This window comes from Gymnoscopelus microlampas (assembly GCF_963454915.1).
Source record: "Gymnoscopelus microlampas genome assembly, chromosome: 19".
Classification (NCBI taxonomy): Eukaryota; Metazoa; Chordata; class Actinopteri; order Myctophiformes; family Myctophidae; genus Gymnoscopelus; species Gymnoscopelus microlampas.
Window position 1 is genome coordinate 29,700,760 of NC_139956.1, and position 21,228 is coordinate 29,721,987.

A 21,228-nucleotide genomic window follows, 5' to 3' on the forward strand; every position below is an offset into this window, starting at 1 on the left:
GTGCGTGCGTGCGTGCGTGCGTGCGTGCGTGCGTGCGTGCGTGCGTGTGTGCATACACGTGTATGCAACAACATGTGTATATTGTGTGTTTGCGTGTGCGTGGCACTTGTAATCAATATCATCGTCTGGCCCTAAATTGATTGTCCTGGCTCCTGTCATGTCATTATCTTTGTGAGCAGCAGGAGTGCCGCCAGTCAACTCGAATGCCGGTTATCACCGAGCAGAGATGCTGAAGGAAATTGGCCGTCTGGGGCAACTCGATTGGCTGATTTCCCCTATTGCCTTTCTGTCAGACACCAAATCATACCCTGGCTACCAGCCCAGACAGAGACAGTATTGCCATGTTCGCTTATTATAAGCGACTTTGGACACGTTTTTTGGGGGCTTGGCAGATAATCGCAGTTGATCTCTGTGAGTACAAAGGCCGACACTACCTTGTCATAATTGACTACTTCTCAAGATGGCTGGAATTTCTCAATCTGCCAAAGACAAACTGTGAAATTGGGAAGCTGAAGAGCACCTTCAGCCGCTGGGGGGTCCCTTCGGAGGTCAGAACGGACAACTGGCCTCAGTTCTCTGCAGAGCTGTTCAAGAGGTTCGCTGCAGAGTTCGATGTCCAACATGTCACGTCCAGTCCCTATTTTCCCCATTCAAACGGCATGGCTGAACGCGCGGTTCAGGCAGCCAAAGCCATTCTCAAGCAGGATGACCCTCACCTGGCACTCCTCCTGTGCTTTCGCTCAACACCAGTGTTGACGTGACGCGCACAACGCTATACACCTACACTACAACTACAAGTCACAAAATGGACAATTGATATGAAACCTGCCTGGCCTGACCTGGAGAAGGTCGGGAAAAGTGACAAGCAAGCCAAGCAGTCCTACGAGAAGTTTTACAACCGTACTCAGAAGTTTTACAAATGCACTCAGGAGAGCCACTCCCTCCTCTCACCTGTGGTGATCAAGTTTGTCTTAAGATTGGCGGTGAGAAAACGTGGGCGACGACAGTGGTGGTCCAGCACGAGGAGGCGACACCACGGTCGTTCACACTGCAAACAGGCCACGGTGACACGCCCAGACGGAACCGCAGGAACATCCAGGTGGTCAACAGAGAGACTCCAGCGGTACCGCCGTAACCAGCACTTTATTCACCAGTACACCCTGGTCCAGCGCCCCCAGTACTGAGCACTGCACAACCAGTCAGCAGCCACCCAGCAGCAGGCCCTGGAGGTCCTGTTGTCACTGGGAGCAGAAGAGTGGTGAAGCCTAACAGTCGATATGACAGTTAGGTAGAGATGGATGGCATAAGGGCAGAATAATCCCTGCTGTGGTGGTCTACCCACTCCCCTGGTTAGGTTTTGCACTGAAATGTTGTTTACAGCTCATTTGTGTGCTTGAGATTATTTACGTTTACAGCTAATTGTCAAGTTCATAGAAAGGCACTTTTGATGCACATTTTGTATTGAAAAAAAGTAGAAGCTGAAGTAGATTTTGGTACAGGAAAAAAAAAGTTTTGAATGTAATTTGAGATATTTCAAATATTGCCTGGGGGGGGGGGGGGCTTTGGGGTTTCTTTACTTAAGAGGGGAGGTGTCACGTAAAGTGAATAATATATGCCAAGGCTGTTATGCGCATGCACGCACCGGTGAGGTGTGGTTGAATGGCACAAGGAAAATGCCACAGTTTCTAACGTGTAGTTGCTTATTTGGGCTTGCTTCCAATTTTGTATTATTATTTAAACCAGTGGTTCTCAAATATTTTCATGTCATGGACCCCAAAAATGTATTATTTGTCCCCTGTATTATTTGTCCCCCGTCGCTGTTGGGAGGAAACCTTGTATTGTCCAAAAGGGTTACTTTTCAGGAAATTGAAATAAAGAGCCTGTGTTCCAATGGATCCAATGTATGGTAGCTATTATTTAGTCACCTCTTGCACGCACCGGTGAGGTGTGGTTGAATGGCACAAGGAAAATGCCACAGTTTCTAACGTGTAGTTGCTTATTTGGGCTTGCTTCCAATTTTGTATTATTATTTAAACCAGTGGTTCTCAAATATTTTCATGTCATGGACCCCAAAAATGTATTATTTGTCCCCTAAACCCCCATCTGAAAATGTTTTGTGCCAGGGAGCCCCGTATCAGATTTGTGTTGTTAGAATGTTTAAAAAATCTTCCAAATATTCAACATCTACAGAATGTATACAGTATAGGTTGTAAGTGCTCATGTGGCCTTGTCACTCCTTTTGGGCTTGTTTTCCTAGACCTAGTTGCTTATTTCTCTCACAAAATCTGGCTACACTGCCCAGAGACAAAATGACTGAGCCAACTAGGCTAGGATGACAATACAGAGCATGCCACGGAAGGGACCCAGCACTAATCGAACCAGGCGAAGCTGGGTCCTTTCCAGTCTGCTAGGCTAGCCAATCTGTTTGCAGTCAGTGCATAATCCACATGCGGATATTCTGGTCGATCAATTCTTAAATTGATATACTTTGCACCTTTTGTTCTTGTTTCGTACCTCTGTTTTTGTATTTATGCTTTGTTTTCCCTGTGTAATGTAATGTACTCTATTGTCTGCTTGTTTTTATGTTTTTTTGTGGGGACTGCGGATGAAAATGAGCATTTTTGATAAATCCAGTGTATTTACATTACAATGATAGTGTCCTGTCTAAATAAACAAATAAAGTAAAGTGGGTGTTTCAGGATTCACCTTATACTACTGGGGCTGTGTTGTAATCCATCTCTACCATCTCTCTGTCAAAGGAAACTATTAAATCAAATGAAACTAACATATTGTTTTCGTCGCTGTTGGGAGGAAACCTTGTATTGTCCAAAAGGGTTACTTTTCAGGAAATTGAAATAAAGAGCCTGAGTTCCAATGGATCCAATGTATGGTAGCTATTATTTAGTCACCTCTTGTTAATACTGTTTCATTGGTACAATATTTATAAAACACAGACATAACCAATTTTACTTATACTTTCATAGCAGAAAATAGCAGATCTACAAGCTCACGTCTCGCCTCCTCCAGGGGTCTATACTTGCCCCCCTTCCCCTCTACACAAAATCTCTTCGCCAAACATGATTGATCTACGATCTACAAGCTCACATGCTTGAGACTGTAGATTGGCTATTTCCGCAGGATGTTCGCATATACTTTGGCAAAGTGTTAACCTATTTTTTTTCATACATTCATTCAAGATGTACTTATTCTCGAAATTACACTGAGTAATTAAACTCATTTGCAGTGTCGTCGAGTAATACAATACGGTGCAAATTCAACAATATCACAGTTTAAAAATACATTACATCTGGGAATTGGAAAAGAAAAGGCATACAGTACATGTGAGATATACAAGTTACAAAATAGAAATCAAGACAGCATTTTTCAAAATTCTAAAAACAATTACACATTGTGGTGACCAGAGTTCTAAAACGACTGAAGGGTACTAGAGTGGTTAATTTCAATGTAGTCTGCAGGTCATTCCATGTGGTAGGACCACAGAAGGTAAAAGCAGATCTACCAAATTCAGAGTTGACCTTGGGTACCTTAAATGTGAGAAAACTACTTGGAACTTGGAAATGATGAGATTTAGCTAGGACAATCTCCAAGTATGGCTTTATATAAGAACAGATGCCAGTGCAGTTAGTGCAGCAATTTATGACATGCCCATTACAGGGATGCTAGGTTCTTTGCAATCTGGGAACCCATTCTGTAAAAGAAAAGAAAAAAAAGCAGTAGCCTGTCTGTCTTGAGAGATTAGGGTTCTTGTGGTTAACCTGGTTTCACCTGGTTTCCAAGGACTAACCAGGTTGATTCAGTGATGGAAGTACTCACATGTTTTACTTAAGTAAAACTATCAATACTGCAAGTAAAATTCCAGTATTCAAAATGCACTTGAGTAAAAGTACAATAGTATTGGCATCAAAATATACTTGACTTACCATAAGTAAAAGTACTCGTTGTGCAGAATGTCCCATTTGACAACTTCAAAATGTATACAAATCTTTTGAAAATAGCAGATCTACAAGCTCACAATGCATTGCATCGCGACGCATTGTGAGCTTGTAGAGCTGCTATTTTCTGCAAAGTAACTAAAGCTGTCAAATAATTGTACCGGAGTAAAAAGTACAATATTTGCCTCTGAGGTGTAGTGGAGTAGAAGTAAAAGTATTGGAAATGTATTATACTGAAGTAAAGAAAAAGAAATGTCCTTAAGTAAAGTACTTGAGTAAATGTACTTAGTTACTTTACACCACTGCTCTGATTAGACAGAATAAGGAGGGCAGAAATAGGGGGCGCTGCCCTCAATGTATTCCAGAGAAAATAAAGGTTGAATGAATATATGAATGTACTGTAGTCAGCCATCTGGTTGAGCAGGAAAACAGCAGTAGGCTACCAGGGGGTCTCTGAGCCCTACATTTGGGAACCATCGACTTACTATTATCAATTGTCAGCATTGATACCTTACCACGGTGTTGAGTTTCCTCATTCAACTTATCAAGTTTGCTGGGCATACACACACTATATGTGTGCTTTTAGGCTGAAAAGGGTATAAACTCCTGCACTTTGATATAAGTCATGTCCACAAACTTAACTCACCCCCATTCACAGAAGCCAGAACATGAAACATAAGGCATTCCTGACCCCTTGTGGTCATGTAGTGTAAACACCAAATACTGAAGGGTTTTCAAAAAACTATTTGGGTAGATGGATAACACCAAAACAAGTTAAAAGGAAGACTAGCTTGAAAAGAAGCTAAACGTCCGAGTTCAGACCTTAAAATTCTACTTTCTGGCGACTACAAATCTGTACTACAGCAAACAAAGTGAAAACCTAAGACTAAAATGAAAAGAGAATTCAAACATAATATAAAAGAGTTCTTTATTTTTTTCGCAGTATAGAGCCTTTGGTGTACAAATTGGTACGGAAATATGTACATCATTTAACCAATAAGATTCAAATGTACACATCTAGCTTACTTTTACAAAATTCAAGAGGAATATCACACCAATTGTGTTGAGGGGAATAAAAGGGGTGTATATTCAAATTAATAAATGAGTGCGTACACAAGCACATTAGCCTCCCAAGAGGAAGAAAAATATATACACGGACATTTTTTCCCTGCTCTCAGTCAAAACACACAATTTCTTTTATAAAATGTATAAATGAAAAACACTTTAGGGTGCGGTCACACCGATCTTTAATTCTGCCTATGCGGCGGATTCTGCCAATGCTTTTCAATAGGAGCGGTGCGGTGTGTTACCATTCGCAGATAATAAAAAATAAAAAACCCTACTCCGTTCCCATTGAAAAGCATTGGCAGAATCCACCGCATAAGTAGAATTAAAGTTCGGTGACAGCACCCTTAAACACAATTAAACATACCAGCTTCGGGCATACAACAAAAGAATTACAAAAAAAACTGCTCGCTGATTAACAGGACCCGTTAAAAGTGTATTCATGCTTGTACACAAGATGTACACACCAAGCTTACTTTCACAAAATGTAAAAGAAATATGACAACAATTGTGTTGAGGGGAATAAAAGTGGTGTATATTCAAATGAATAAATGAGTGCGTACAGAAGCGCATTTACCAAGAGGGAAGAAAAATATATACACAGCTATTTTTCCCTGCTCTCAGCCAAAAAAGTAAAAACACAATTTATTTTCTTTTATAAAATGTTTAAAAACACTTTTTTAAACACAATTTAACATACCAGCTTGGGGCATGCAACAACAAAAGAAATTGCTTGCTTAGGAACTTGAAACGTTCGTGATTAACGGGACCTGTTAAAACTTTATTCATGCCTAACACAGGCAAACAACACTGAACAGCACAGGCAGGCTACACTGATATAAATATTAAAACATCAAGTGCATCAACTATATACAAGTTTTTTATATACAGATATCTTGGCAGGGTTTCACTCTGGGTTTAGCACACCTTCCAAACAGTCCATGGACACCACTGGAAGAGTTGCCACTTGAAAGAAGACCCTGATGAAGTTTATACACACACACAGATTAGCTATTTGGTCTCAAATTAATCTCTTGAAAGGTTATTAACCCATTAAGACCGGGAACGCATCTGTGTCATTTTTTATTTATTTGCCTAGAGTGCCGCTCTATGAGCTTGTATATCTGCTATTTTTGAAAAATCTTGAAAATGTGCGCACATTTTTGAATATATATATTTTTTAAAGCAAACATTTCGCTTTAAAAAAATGTGCCTCAGCGCCACTTACTTGTGTGCGTATTTACTCCTGACGGCCTTCAGTTTGTCATCGGGACTCGCACACAGCATGGCGTGGAGTTTCCTGACTACAGGGGCCAAATCTGACACCGTGTACCCTGTGTGGAACTGCAGAATGGGGGACTGGAAGAGAAAGGAGGGAGACAGAAAGAGAGAGAGAGAGGAAAAGAGAGCGGGAATAAAGAAAGGGGGTATAAAATAGATAAGTATAAACTCACCCTCCAAGTTTGCTACTAAAATACAATAAAGCAATACAACATTGATTCTCTGTGGGGTTCAGGTCAGGCCAGTTGGCTGGTCAGTTAAGCACAGTAACACCACGGTCAATACAGCAGTTACTAGTAGTTTTGGCACTGTGGGCAGAATCAATTTTCAGCTAATGTTCCACACAAAGATTTGGTGGACCCCCTGTAGTTACTCTGAGGACCCCCTGTTGCACAGCCATGCTATAGACACTCACCCATCCTCCAAGGTCTTTGGTGACCAGGGCAATCAGCAGACAGGCTGATGCCAGCCGGGATCCCCTCTCCGGTACCAAGTCCATCTCTTGCAGGCTCAGTTCACACACATAGCGGGCCAGCGTCAGGGTCTCCATGTCTGCACTCACACACTGCCAGAGGGGAGCGCACAAACAAACCGATAAGCAAACAAACACACAAGGACGTGAAACTCTGTGAAAGTATGCAAATAAAAAACAAAAGGTCTCACTAATTGCACAGTGCATGACGTGACCAAAGGACGTGGGATTGCTGTAAGGAACTGAACACTAACCACTACATTACTAACATTAACAATCTCACCCTACCCTTGACCAAGCCTTATTAAGAAACAGGACAAATTTCACATTTGTGCAAGATCAGCAAATACCTCAAATAACTACTTTAACAAAGTCTTCTACTTTTCTATGTTTAGAGCCGAGGGGGGGGGGGGGGGGGGGGGGGGGTCGCACATCAGGTGTGAATCCTAAACGTACCAAAACACAGAAGTTGATGGCAGTCAATGACTGCCTGCTATTTATATTTATATTATCTCACTACATAATGTTATAGTATTGACCTAAATGGCGTTGTATCAACAAGGATAGGATGATTCAAAAAGGTGTCTGTACCAGAAATGACTTTGGACAGGTGGAAAACTTTTGTTTCTTTCTCTCCCTGCCAACTCCAACTACTGGAACTCTTACTCTAAGCAAAACTCACCTCTAACTCACCATAAACATAAGTCATCATAACCTTAACTCACTCTAACTAACCTTAATCATAACAAACACCATAACTCAAGTCTAACTTTACCCCTAAACATAAGACCTAACCATAGGTCGACTCTAATTCTAACCCTAAACCTCTTCATCTCAAAACAGCCCCTGGAAAGTGAGGACCAGCAAGACGTCCTTTCCAGAATGTTCCACATTTTTCGATCCTTGCAAGGACAAGGGACTCAAACTTTCATTGGCGTGTCGCCATGGTTGCGCTTAAACAATAACCTTTAACTTCACAAAAACTATGCCTAAACCTAACCTTAACCCTAACCTCACAAACACTATGCCTAACCTTAACCTCACAGAAATTATGCGTAAATCTAACCTCAAAACCACGTCGACCTGGGCGAAACACCGGGAAAGGAGAGTCTCCCGTATGGACAACGGGTCCTAACAAAGACCGGAATCAAAAAATCAAACACACACACACAAACCTTGGCATAGCGCCTGAGGAAGCGGTAGGGGATGGGGATGTTGATGTCAAATCCCAGGGTCTGCATGATGCTGCACTCCATGGTGATGAGCTCCTCTCTCCTGTAGGCGTCGTCACAGATGTAGAGAAAGTCGTCCATCAAGGGCGGGCTGCGTTCCTGGATGATCAGTGAACAGCAGATGGGGGATTATCATTTTGAAATCGTACATCTGGTACAGTAATTGCTGCGCGTCAACAACCAAAATTCAGAGGAACGGGGTAAATTTAGGACAGAAGCGAGAGGGAAAATGTATGTGTGCAGGAGTAACAAACTTCTCATTTTGGGCATGTCAAATGGGTGACATTTTCATGGGTCGCGAATAAATATCCCTTTTTCTTAACACAAAAAAGAATATTAAAAAATGTCCAGGGGGAAAAAGGAAGGAACTTTTTAAAGAAGTAGTTAAATTAAAATGGCCGATCTACAAGCGACGCGTTGTGAGCTTGTAGATTGGCTAATATAATTCACTAGGTTGGGCGCCAGGGAGCCATAATAAAATGTCTCTTTTGGGTCCTCGAGCTAGAACGTTTGGGAACCACTGCTGTGAGAACCAACAACCCTGCCTCATTCTCACCTCAAACTTGGAGGCGATGAGCATGGTGGTGGAGCCAATGAGCTGCAGGCTCTCTCTGTTGACAGGGCTGATGGACAGGAAGTGGTCCGTCAGCTTCACAGCCAGGTACAGGGTCTCATGGTTCAGCTCAAAGTTCTCCTGCAAAAGGAACATGTTTTGTTTTAAAAAAAACATGCCGATTCTGCATGAAGTCGATGATATTCAGCAACCATTCATTTTACAGTAATGTCACAAGTAATTACGTCCAACAGTAAACATCACGCAACCTTCTAGATCAGAGGTGTGCGACCATGTGTTTTAGATCAGGATGGGCCTTAACCCATTAAGACCAGAGGCCGATTCTACAAATGCCTTCAGTCCCAACATAGGGCTGGGTTAACGTACGTATTGTAATAATAATCTACAGTAAACCTACAAAGTAACTTTTTTTTTACACCACCACAATTATTTTGTGTATTTTTATTATCTTTAAACTTTAGTTACAATATTTGCCTCCGACATCATGTACTGGAATATAAGTAAATTATAGAAAAATGGACATACTGTACACAAGTAAAAGTACCAGATTTATTTTACTTAAGTACAGTTCTTTAGTTACTTTCTCTACACACACACACACACACACACACACATACTACTTCCGCCATTTCAGAGTTGGGTCTGCATTATGCTTATAAAACCAAACACCAAAGGGACACAGTAGAATAAAGCCCACCTGCACTTCCACCAGCCAGTCCACCAGGATGGCTCGCATTCCTACGTTGAGATTGGGCTGCATGGACATGTAGTCACACAGGACAAACTTCTCCTAGAGAGAGGAATGGAGGGAGAAAAATCAATAAATACAATATTTTAATGGATTTATATACATGCAAGGACAGAGGGATATATTTTACGTTGGAAAAATGGAGCTATGAGTTCTCGGCATTAAGGCATTTAAATTTGAGAGAGAGAGAGATGGAAAGGAAAGAAAGAGCCAAACGGGAAGAAAGGGAGAGAACAGAGAGAGAACAAGAGACAAGACAAGATGTAAATTCACTGAGAGAAAGAGTGGATAAGAGAGGGAGTGAGAAACAGTGCAGGGAGGGAGTGCAGAAGAGACAAACAATATGAAGGAAAAACTAATAGACAAGGGAGAGAACAGAGGAAAAAGATACAGGTCAGCCGACATAAAAAGGGGATTATTTGTGCGTTCACTTTGATATGCGGTGTCTGCATCTTTGATAAACTGAAAAAAGGAACACATTTCAAACAAAAAGCACAACACAAATATTTCCCTTTAAATAACAAGCTGTGTGTTTTGTTTTTACTAAAGGCCTCACCTCTCTCTGTTTGAGGTAGTCAAAGATGTCCACAGCATACTCCGGGGTCAAGAAAACGTCATCCTTGTTCTGGGAGTCGATGTCGAACTCCTCCGGGACCTATGGGGGGAGGAGACGGTGAGGAAGTGACTGACAGTAAAATCATTCTCTGCTATTGTCCTGCCGATAAAGCACACTGAATTGAAAGACACAAACACAGGGAGGGTAGTAGTGATGAATGGATGTGTGTGACAAGACAGTACTACCCAAATATAGAACAAACATGGGAAAATTTGCATTCTACTACTCTGCCACCAAAATGTGGAATGCCCTGATGGGCTGACACCATCCATTAAAAAATGTGAAGCACTGGTTTCTTTCAAAACTAGCCTGAAACACTGTCTATCAGGAGACCACAAGGGGAGGTAAATGCATTTTCCCATACAAAGGAGGCGTCATTCACTGCTGATGTTTTCCCCTTGTACATAGTGTTTTGTATTTGTATTTGTGTTATTTTTTATGCCATGTTGATGAATTGAATATATAGGACCAAAATGTAAACAAGTCCCCAGGACTTTTTTATGTTATCCCTTTAGTCTTAAAAGGACAAGTCCGGACTAAATAACATATAGGCTCATTTTCCTATTTACATTGATCCCAAATGACTGGCCATGGGGTCTTTTTGCAGAATAACCCCTGTAGTCCTGTTTCACCTTCAGCCCTCATAGCATAGAGCAGAGCCCATAAGCATATCGCTACTTACTCTATTTGTTGCTGTCAAAAGTGATTTATTAGTTGTCATTACACACGCATCCATGCCTTGGTTGTCCCACATGACGTAGTCTGCTAAACAGATGTTGTGCCGTTATGTGTTTTGCCAAGTCCCGGAAAAGACGCAATGTGATTGGCCAGTACAGTCACTTTGATTGGCTCACCCCAAAACATGGATTCACGAGACTGTGGCGGCTCATGTGGGACAACCAAGGCATGGATGCGTGTGTAATGACAACTAATAACAGATTCATGAAAAAAGAAATCACTTTTGACAGCAACAAATAACGTAAGTAGCAATATGCTTATGGGCTCCACTCTATGCTATGAGGGCTGCTGGGAACTGATGGGGAAACTGGACGACAGGGGCAATTCTGCAAATAGATTCCATGGCCAGTCATTTGGGATCAATTTAAGTAGGAAAATGTATGTTATTTAGTCCGGACTTGTCCTTTAGTGTCTGACTGTACCACGTGCCGTGTACATTTCTGACTAATAAAGTATTCAATCAATCAATCAACAGAAGAACCGAGCATTTGAAGAACAGACCAGCATCATCTAAGATTGACTGGATGAAAGGTAAAAGAAATGTATAAAATAATGGAATATTCAAGGTGAGAGTGATCACACCACTCTTACAAACAACATGGATAGTAAGATCAGAGTTGAGGCGAGAGAGACAACAGGGAAGTGAGATGGCTGTGACTCACATAAACTAGTGGTTCTCAAACTTTTATTTCAAAGACTAGTTTGGTTCTGTTGAGTTTTACAGACCTGTAAGGGTCCGTTTGGCTCCCGACTATCAATCATTTAGCTGGGGACCCACTCTACTCACTCCACTCTAGCAGATCTACAAGCTCACAACGCCTCGCAGCGCGAGGCGTTGTGAGCTTGTAGATCTGCTATTCTTTGGCAAAGAGTTATAGGTGTAGAGGGAAAAAAGAGCAGCAAAAGTTTATCTGAAACACAATTTTATACAATATAGAGGGGGTCCCTGCTTCACCTATCTCTCAGCTAGGGGGTCCTTCGCCTGAAAACGTTGAAGACTCCTGGACTAGAGAGAATGTGAGATGCCATTACTGGCACAAACAGTAGCAGTCACACACACACACACACACACACACACACACAACTCCATTACCTGTCGTCTCTGTAGGTGCAGTGGCAGCTTTTGGCCAGTGGAGGGAGCAGCAGTAGCCACGAGCTCTTCTACTGTGGCAACCACCACCTCCTCTGCGACCTGAACGTCAGAGGTCACGGAGGAACAGCTGAGGAGATCGGTATCGTCAGTGTTCACCGAGGACGAGCTGGGGAGGACAGTACTCTCCTCAGAGGTCAAGGAGGACGAGCTGGCCTCACTGCCCTCAGAGGAGGACGACCGGGGGAGGACAGTCTCCTCAGCGCTATCCTCAGAGGTCAAGGACGACGACCTGGGGAGGTAGGTGGAAGAATAACGAAATGTTATGTAATGTCTTTTGTGCCGTTACTTAGCACATAAAAGAGGACATTTTTAATTATAGAACGTTGGTTGGCCATCATTAGCTATGAGGAGAGAACAGCACAGCACTGCACTGTTTTTATCTGCAAAGCCTTACTTCAGAAATTGTCAGAAAATCTTAACAGCTAACACAAAGCCTACACTTTGTTGAGTTTGCAATCACTATACCCGCTCATAGACGCCGGAGGGGGGGGTCACGCGCCCCTTAATGTCCCCCCACTTTTCAGCTATCCACTTCTTATATATATATATATATATATTAAAAAAAAACAAATTTAAAAAAAATCGCCTTTTTTTTTGCCTCCGCCCACCCCACCGTTCCCATTGTCAAGCGGCCCCAGCCAGACATGCTAATTGCCTCTAATAAACAAGTCGTGATCTCTGTGGCTGTGCTAAACATGTTCTGCAGGTTTTGGCGTTGCCGTCTGCCCTTATTGAAATGAAGGGTCGCTATGCTGTGTCCCTCGACTCCCTCGTCCTGCACTAACAGTCACTCACTGCATGCACTGAATACCAGTGGTGGGAAAAGTACTCACATTTTTACTCAAACAAAAGTATCAATTCTGCGATATAAAAATACTCTGTTACAAGTAAAAGTAAGGTATTCAAAATGTTCTTGAGTAAAAGTAGAAAAGTATTGGTATCAAAATGTATTTAAAGTACCAAAAGTAAAAGTACTCATTATGCAGAAGGTCCCATTTCACAAGTTTTCAAATGTGTAAAATGTATAAAAATTCTTTGAAAATAGCAGATCTACAAGCTCACAACGCGTCGCAAATCTGCTATTTTCAACATAGTATATGGGTTAGTTTAGTATATATACTGTATAAGTGGTTTTGTAATAATAATCAAAATCTACAAACTAACTATAGTAAATAAAGTTATCAAATAATTGTAGTGGAGTAAAAGTACAATATTTGTCTATGTAGTGTAAAAGTACTCTACATTTTTTAATTCTACATTGCATTACTTTTACTTAAGTAAAACATTTGAGGATGGGACACACTGAAGGATGGGTAGAGTGTTGTTAATGTTGTTTTATGGTCATTTATATATATTAATTAGGCAAAAAAAATCGCGCGCGCTTCGCGCGCGTACATGCCCGCGACGCAGTGGGTGGGGGGGGGGGTGAGGGGGACTCATAACGTTGCCACTTGGCCACGCCCCCTATGACGTCATCACTGCCCCCCCACTATTTAACCCCTTCCGGCGTGCCTGTACCCGCTCACAAGATAACTTGGTTTGACATTCCCACTGTTATATCCGAGCTGGGTAAGACTGTCTTTCACTAATATGCCCTACACACGTGGAACTCTGAATTTCAGAAATGTGTTATCTTGTAAAGAACAAGATTTCTTAAATTTGATGCTGTTTCCTGTAATCAGGGTGTCATTGGAAAAGAGAGCTTGCTCTCAATTGACCTTCCTGAATAAATAAAGGTGAAATGAAAATGACTGCCATGTCAAAATGTCGACAGTACAATTACACAAAATGTTCTTTTAGAGAATACAGTTGCGACTCATGTACACAACGCTAGAGAGAAAAACATGCCAATCAGCATGTTTTATATTCAAAATCCTATTGTAATTCAGCTACTGTCCCCATTTCATTAACTGCCTTCTGTTCACGAAGGGAAGATGGATCGACTCAATAAAAGAGGAAACAGCGAGCTAGGACGGCGGACGATAAAATGAGGGGAAGAGTAAGGAGATGGCATTTAATTTAATTTAAACAGGGAAAGTTAAAAGGAGTTGGAAGCCTTACTTTTTCAGGTTATCCACATTCTTGGCAGAGACAGAGGTAGCGTTGTTGTTGGTAGATGTAGTTTTTTTGACGGTCTTCTTCTGTGCGTCCTTCTTCCTCCCTGGCAGACTGATGTGGACCTTGTGAGCCTGAGGACAGAGTCAGTCTGATCAGGGCTACAGGTCGTGGTATTTATAGGCGCACACGCACACACACACACACACACACACACACACACACACACACACACACACACACACACACACACACACACACACACACACACACACACACACACACACACACACACACACACACAGAGGTTTGCACTATACTTGTGAGGGCATCAACGTTTCAGGATGGTGGTTTTATGAATGCCATTATTTGTCTAATCCTAAACCTAATATTTTCCTAATTGTAACCCTAACTCCCCAAATAATTTCTCTTCTGAGGACCAGGAAAATATTTATCAAATTCTACAACAAATATGGAGACATTTGGCCCTCACAAGTATAGTATAAAGGAGAACTAAACCGAGTTAAAATGGAGAAAGCTGTAGTGAGGTCAAATTACATCAATATCACAACCACTTTCACAGTAGTTTGGAAAATGTCAGGACAACAGCTAAACACCATAGCGTGTACGTTTCACACCGAGGTGAGGTGGCAGGGTGCATGTGTCACACAGCTGTCAATGGTGTGTGTGTGTGTGTGTGTGTGTGTGTGTGTGTGTGTGTGTGTGTGTGTGTGTGTGTGTGTGCAGCAGCAGACTCAAAAATGGGAAACACATCTGCATACTATATTGCACTGACACACACACAGCTTGCACAAAAACAAATTTCACCCACTCATCAATACTAATAATTAATATTAATAATTGTCAATATGTGATGTGACAACATAGTTGATTCTGAGACAGTGCAGTGTGCCAGGCCAAAAAGTGGAAGGGATAAAGTTAGTCACTCTTACACTTTAACTAGATGCCTCTCTCTCACACACACACACCACGTGCATGTGAACAAACACGCACCGCGTCTGTCACCCGGGTGAGACTTGATACATACACAGTACACACTTACGCTCTTCTCCCCGTCGTCACGCCGTTCAGACAGACACTGACTGACAGCCTGTCAGCAGGGGGATGTAAACCATTACATAAATAAGCTGGTAAATGTGGGGTTTCTTGCAGGAAGAAATGTCGTCTGTCTAGGTGCTACTGGAGAGAGGGGTGCACGACTGCATATGCCTACGCAGTGCGCACGCTGGGGCTGATTTTGTCAACTAAAACTATGACAAAAATGTTCGTCAACTAACTTTTTTCACTGACGAAAACTAAATGAAAACTAAGCTATGATGACTAAAACTAAGACTGCATAAATTGACAATTTTGTCAACAAATAAAAACTATAATAAACGCGTGGCAGCTCGTAGATCGGCTATTTTCAACATGCAACCACGTGTAAAATCAGCCATCACAACGCCATCAAGGCCCGCCAAAATCTTATGATATTTAGTCGACCAAAACTAGACAAAAACTAAAACATTTCAGGTGACTGACATATGACTACAACTAAATGGAATTTTTCTACGACTAAATAAAAAAATTGCTGTCAAAATCAACACTCGCGCAAGCTGGGGCTGCACAATATGGACAACATTTCATACCTAAACAGTCTTTTAAGCAGGAACACATGCACGGATGTGCACATGGGAACGTGTTGCACTCGACTCTAGCGCCAAGTACCCCCACCTGGCTACTTTGCATAACAGTGGGTCATGTGTGCTAACATCCATGCATGATAGCCTACACCTCTGTAGTAGTAGTAGCGTATGTAGATTAGTTGTTGGTAGATTAGGAAAACAATAGCCAGCAGCTAAAGACACTTCACACCCCACCCGTTCAACCCCTGTCTGGCCTCTCCATGTGTTGTTCTAGCGAGGGCAGTGGCTCGTTTTTTCCACCATCACAGGTTAATAGCCGATATGCATTCCTACCGTTCTTTCTTAGGTTCTACAAATCAAGGCATTCCTTGGAAAAGTTACAAAGAAAACTAAAACTAAATAAAAACCAAACAAAAAATAAGAATTCCTAACTAAAAGTACTTTTGCACACGTAGACCTAACTAGAATTAATGAAACATCAAACTAAAAAAACGAAAATGGTATTGATCCCAGGCGATCCCATTATAAAACATAGTGCAATATTTACATTGGTGAGGTCCACGAAGGCTGTCCTCTTCTTTGGAGCCCCCTGAGCGGGAGAGGATGACCTCTTGGCGTGTGGGGCGTCCTCCTGTAAGACATATACAATCACACATGAAAAACATTGAGCTTCACATCAAACTCCTAAATGATGTTTCACATAAAATCTCTACAGTCAAATCCTGTTCATTTATCCATTTGTAACATGCAAATATAAGTACATTTACTCAAGTAGGTACTGTACTTGAGTACAGTTTTGATGTAAGTTTACTTTACCGAAGCATTTCCAATGTTCTATACTACCACTACATCTCAGAGGCAAATGTTGAACTTTTACTCCACTACAATTATTTCTTCAAGATGGTGATTTTGATTATTATTACAAAACATAGCTAATCTACACAAATAGCCTATCTCACAAATGCATCTCGAGTTTGTAGATCTGCTATTTTCAAAAGATTGTGAAAACTTGTGAAATTGGACATTCTGCATAACGAATACTTTCTACTTTAAGTATATTTCAATACCAATTTTGAATACTGGACTCTCCCCTCATGGGACAGAGTATTTCTACATTGCAGTATTGAAACTTTTACTCGAGTAAAAAATGTGAACACATTTAACCCCACTGCTGATCATTGAAGCTTGGGACCCCTTTTAACCCCTTCGGGATACCATGGACGGTTGACCTCTGATTTAAACGGCCTGATCGTCTGATCCCATGCATTACCTGTCTCTCGGTGTTCCCTTTGTTGTTCAGCTTGGGTATCTTGCTGCCAGCGACCGTGGTGGTCTTCTTAATCCGTGAAAAAGGCATGGCTGACTCTTCTCTCTTCCACGATGATCTCAACAATCAATTTGTGTTTCCCCCTGGGAGTAATGTCCTGTGAAAGGAAAATAAGAGAACCAGGCGGGTCAGTTAGAAGAGTGCAGCAGGGGTCCTTTTTCACAACTAGTTTAGAAAAGCACACCAAAGAGCGGCTAAAACGCATGCATAGGTCGTGCATTAGCATTACAACACGGCATCATTGATGATATGCAAGGTTGTTGTTGCAACCGTTGCCTGTCTCAGTGGTTACAACCCCCCAGTTTCCACACGTGAATTTAGAAGTCTTCTTCACACGATCGCATTAGAAAAAACACGTTATAAATACACACCCAAACCATATCTTACCGTGATCTGTGATTCCCGTGAGCTTACAGGTTCGTTTACCGTGTTTGATGGCAGTAAACAGTAGTTTTCCCTGGTAGTTTTCTCTCTCTCTCTCCACTACGAACGAACGAACACAACAGAAGGGCTGAGAGACGGCGCCGTTGTTGATTCCAAATAATGCTGTGCGTCCTGCGTCTGGCCTGATTGGTCGGGTCCCCACCGCTCCCAGCCTATCAGCGCGCTGCCTGGGATGCCGGCCGTTAGGAGTCTGCGTTGCCATGTCTGCGTATTATAAGCGACTTTGGGCTTGTTTATTTGTTCGTTTATTTTTATTTTTTGGGGGTTGTTTCTATGAAGTGTCGTTGTTTATTTGGGCTTGTTTCGTAATATTGTTTAAACCCGTGGTTCTCAAACATTTTCATGTGAAGGATACCCAGATTAATTTGTATTTGTCCGCGGACACCCCCCCATCTGAATATATTTTGTGAGATTTGTGTTGTAAAAATGTCAACAACAAAAAATCCACATTTTCCACTGTTTTTTCAGGATTTCTATTGTTTCTACTGTTTTTTCAGCTATTTTCAAATAGCCTATGGATATACATAGCATAGGTATAAAGTGCTCATGTGTTATAGTCGCTTCTTTTGGGCTTGTTTTCATATACTTCGTTGCTTGTTTCTCTCGCAACATCTGGCAACACTGCTAGGAGCGCTTGGTTTTGCCTCAACTCGCCGTCCAAACGTGACGATATAACATGTTTAAAGCAACGTGAGAATTGGAGTTTTGACAGTTTTGTGACTAATCATACGTCGCAATCACTAATACATCGTCATAATTGTCCGTCATAATTGTCTACAGTTCTACCGAAGTAAAGAATAAAGCTACATATTTCGCCCGTTTGGGCTGAGATGGACGTCAATTCAAGTAGACCCAAGTGGGAGGAACCGCTTAGAGGTTTTCAAACTGCTGGCGACCAATAGGATCGCAGGGCTTATGTTTGGAAACATTTGGGTCAGGGTGCAGGGTCAGTGGTGTAAAGTAACTAAGTACATTTACTCAATTTTGAGTTTTTTTTTTTTTTACTTTGCTGGAGTATTTACACATTTCAATACTTTACTTCTACTCCACTACTTCAGAGACAAATATTATTATTTTACTCCACTGCAATTAAAATTAAAAAGGTCTTAAAAGTCATTAAAGGACAACTTTGTTTTTTTACAACCAATGTTTATGTTTTAGATTGTAATTAAAGTAAATAAAAGATGAGTGTTAAAACATTTAAATTGACTGCTTTCTATAGTTTTAGCAATTTTCACAATCTTTTTTACAGTGTTTTCACAGTGGGCGGGGGCATTCTGTCCGGTGGCTAAATATGTATTTTTTTAACACAATAACCCGGCGTTTTCTTTATTATTATTTACAGTAGCTCTTCTAGCCCCCAATAACTCACATCTGGCCATCTCAGACAGCCGGACCTTTTTTATTGTGTAAAAAAGGCATATTTAGCCACCGGACAGAATGCCCCCGCCCACTGTAAAAAATATCGCAAAAAATGCTAAAACTATAGAAAGCAGTAAATGAAAAAAATATTACACTCATCATTTATTTACTTTAATTACAAGCTAAAATATAAACCCTGGTTGTAAAAAACCAAAGTTGTCCTTTAAATTGTTTTTACCCCCCCCCCCCCCCCCCCTAAATCATGTGGGGACCCCCCTGGGGATCCCTAACCACAGGCCGGATGTTTAGTCGTCTTTATACTGTCTTTGTATAATGCATTTTTGTCAATAAAGACCTCAATATATCAATCAATCACGTTTATATTTTATTATCCTGTATTTAGTGTTACTACTTTTTGTGTACTTGTCCTTTACCCTTACCTGTATCTTTGTTTCATCCTTGCAGTGCTACTCTCCTGTCTAAAAAAAAAAAGAGAAAAAGATTAGTATCCAAATCAAAGACATATCTGTAAAATTAGATAATTTCAATGGGCCTTTTTCTCATTTGGAGAAGACGCTTCATAAAGAATGCCAACAATTATGGTGTTATGTCATTTCTGGATCAAACCCATTGAGGCAGTGCACCATGGATCAGCATAGACTTCCCTTGGTACCATTACGCCCTCCAAAAGTGAACAAACACCTTCCCCACAGCTGACGCATGAAACCGCATGGAATATGTGAAAAATGAGCAAAAATATCTACACGGACATGGCCTTGGGCGCTTTTCATTTGTGATTTCACTCCAAAATGTGCTTTATTTGAAGAGGATACAGGCTTAACTCGGCACCGCTCTGCCCTGCGCTCCAGCAGAATCCCATCTGCTCTCTAAAGTCAGGGGACTGATATCATGTCACAGTCAATGTATCGTCTGTCCAAAATAAAATGTCCTCGGCCAAGGAGAAATCCTAGAAATCATAATGAGTGCAATTTGTTCCAGATTCCTTGCGTGTGTGTATTTGGAGTACCTGCTGGGTATACTGCATCAGGACAGTTCAGTGTCAGGCAAATTATCTGTCATGGGAAAGTAAACGGAATTACCTACAAGACACAAAAGCCTTTTAGGAACTTTCTGTTGTCCTGTGTGAAAAAAAAAACATCCCACATGAGGTCCATCTGTGGTCCATCTGGGAGAGAATTTGGATGAAAAGAAAAGAAACACACCCGTTTTTGTATTTAACCCAGGTCTGCTGTCTGGTGAGTATCTGTGTTGCATCGCCTCACACTCATCGTCCGTTTCCTTCTTCTTCTACAGTTCCTCTTCACTTTTCTTTGTATAATCCCTTAAGCCTCATTATATACTGTACTCTGTACTGCATCATATACAGTACGACAGTCTCTATGAGCTCACAACGTTGTGAGCTTGTGGATCTGCTATTTTTGTTTTTGGAAATGTTTGGCCATAACGACATGCCCAAAGTAGGGGCGACAGGTTGAAAGAGGTTACATATATATATGGTCCGAAGGGCAAAACACACCAGATAACCAATATTATTGGTTATCTGGTGTGTTTTGCCCTTTGACTTCAACTCGTGGTATACTTGACAATACTGCTGATCATTTTCCAAAGCATGTGGTTTGTTACATTTTGGAAAAGTGAATTTATATTTGCCATGGGGAACGTGGATTGAACTTTCTAAAAAGGACAGGGCATTGAGAGAACACAGTGCCTACAATATGTGGGCCTCTGAGCCTGCAGTACAAAGCACCTCCTATTCTGTTTGGCTGTAAGAGTAATCTCTCAAGAGGCTCTCAAGAGCCAGCAGAACAACAACACAAGAGAGGTGTGAAGCAGTGTGAGGAAGATCATCGGCTACCAGCAGGCTAACAACAACACAAGTGGCCGGAGAGCTGGACAGGGCCAACGAGTTGAACCAGTTCTTCCACAGGTCTGACCCATGCAGGAGCTCATTGTCTCCCTCCCCCAGCTCTACACCTAACGACTCTCCTTGTTTCTATTGTCTATTTTTATTTATTTAATTATTCTATTGTGTTATCACACTTAACACTTATTTTGTTACCGCTAGTTACAAAACGACCAATGGCTATAGCTACATTGCTGCCGTTTAAGTGTTGCTCAAGCCACACTGCATGGAAAGAGTTTTTCTTCCATTTATGGAAAGGAGCAGGAATTGCATGGGGAGAGGAGAATGGGAGTGGAAATATGTAACAAAAACATATGATGGATTGATGTTTCACTGCGTCGATGAAGCACTGAAGAAAAAAAAAGTTGAAGACAGCTCAACTTTTTTTGTGTGGCGTGTCACGCCCCAGTCACACACCAACAAGTGACGGGCGTCAGTTTGTTCCCATGGCTTCCACTGAAAATGACACATAGCCTGTCATTTTGTCGCTGCCAATGTGAAAGCGGCTTTCGTCTCATAAGTCTCTGTTGTTTATATCATGGTTCCATGAGGGGGTCCCATATGGACCCTCATAGGTCTGTAACTCTGAGAGCGTATGGAACCTAAAGCACCCGTACGGGTCTATTTGGTTCCATTTG

At 41.6% G+C, this 21,228-nt stretch overlaps 1 protein-coding gene across 1 annotated transcript; it reads right to left on the reverse strand.

The window, feature by feature from the left end:
• Positions 1–4,876: 4,876 nt before the first annotated feature.
• On the reverse strand, positions 4,877–17,359 carry ccnb3 (cyclin B3). The gene is made up of 12 exons (XM_084042875.1): positions 17,248–17,359; positions 16,804–16,957; positions 16,081–16,164; positions 13,894–14,021; positions 11,773–12,061; positions 9,882–9,980; positions 9,275–9,367; positions 8,560–8,697; positions 7,947–8,102; positions 6,715–6,864; positions 6,247–6,377; positions 4,877–5,998 (listed from the first exon to the last, which is right to left on the reverse strand). Exons 2-12 carry the CDS (start codon positions 16,888–16,890, stop codon positions 5,926–5,928), a joined length of 1,428 nt encoding a protein of 475 aa, XP_083899001.1. The 5' UTR covers positions 16,891–16,957; positions 17,248–17,359; the 3' UTR covers positions 4,877–5,925.
• Positions 17,360–21,228: the final 3,869 nt, after the last annotated feature.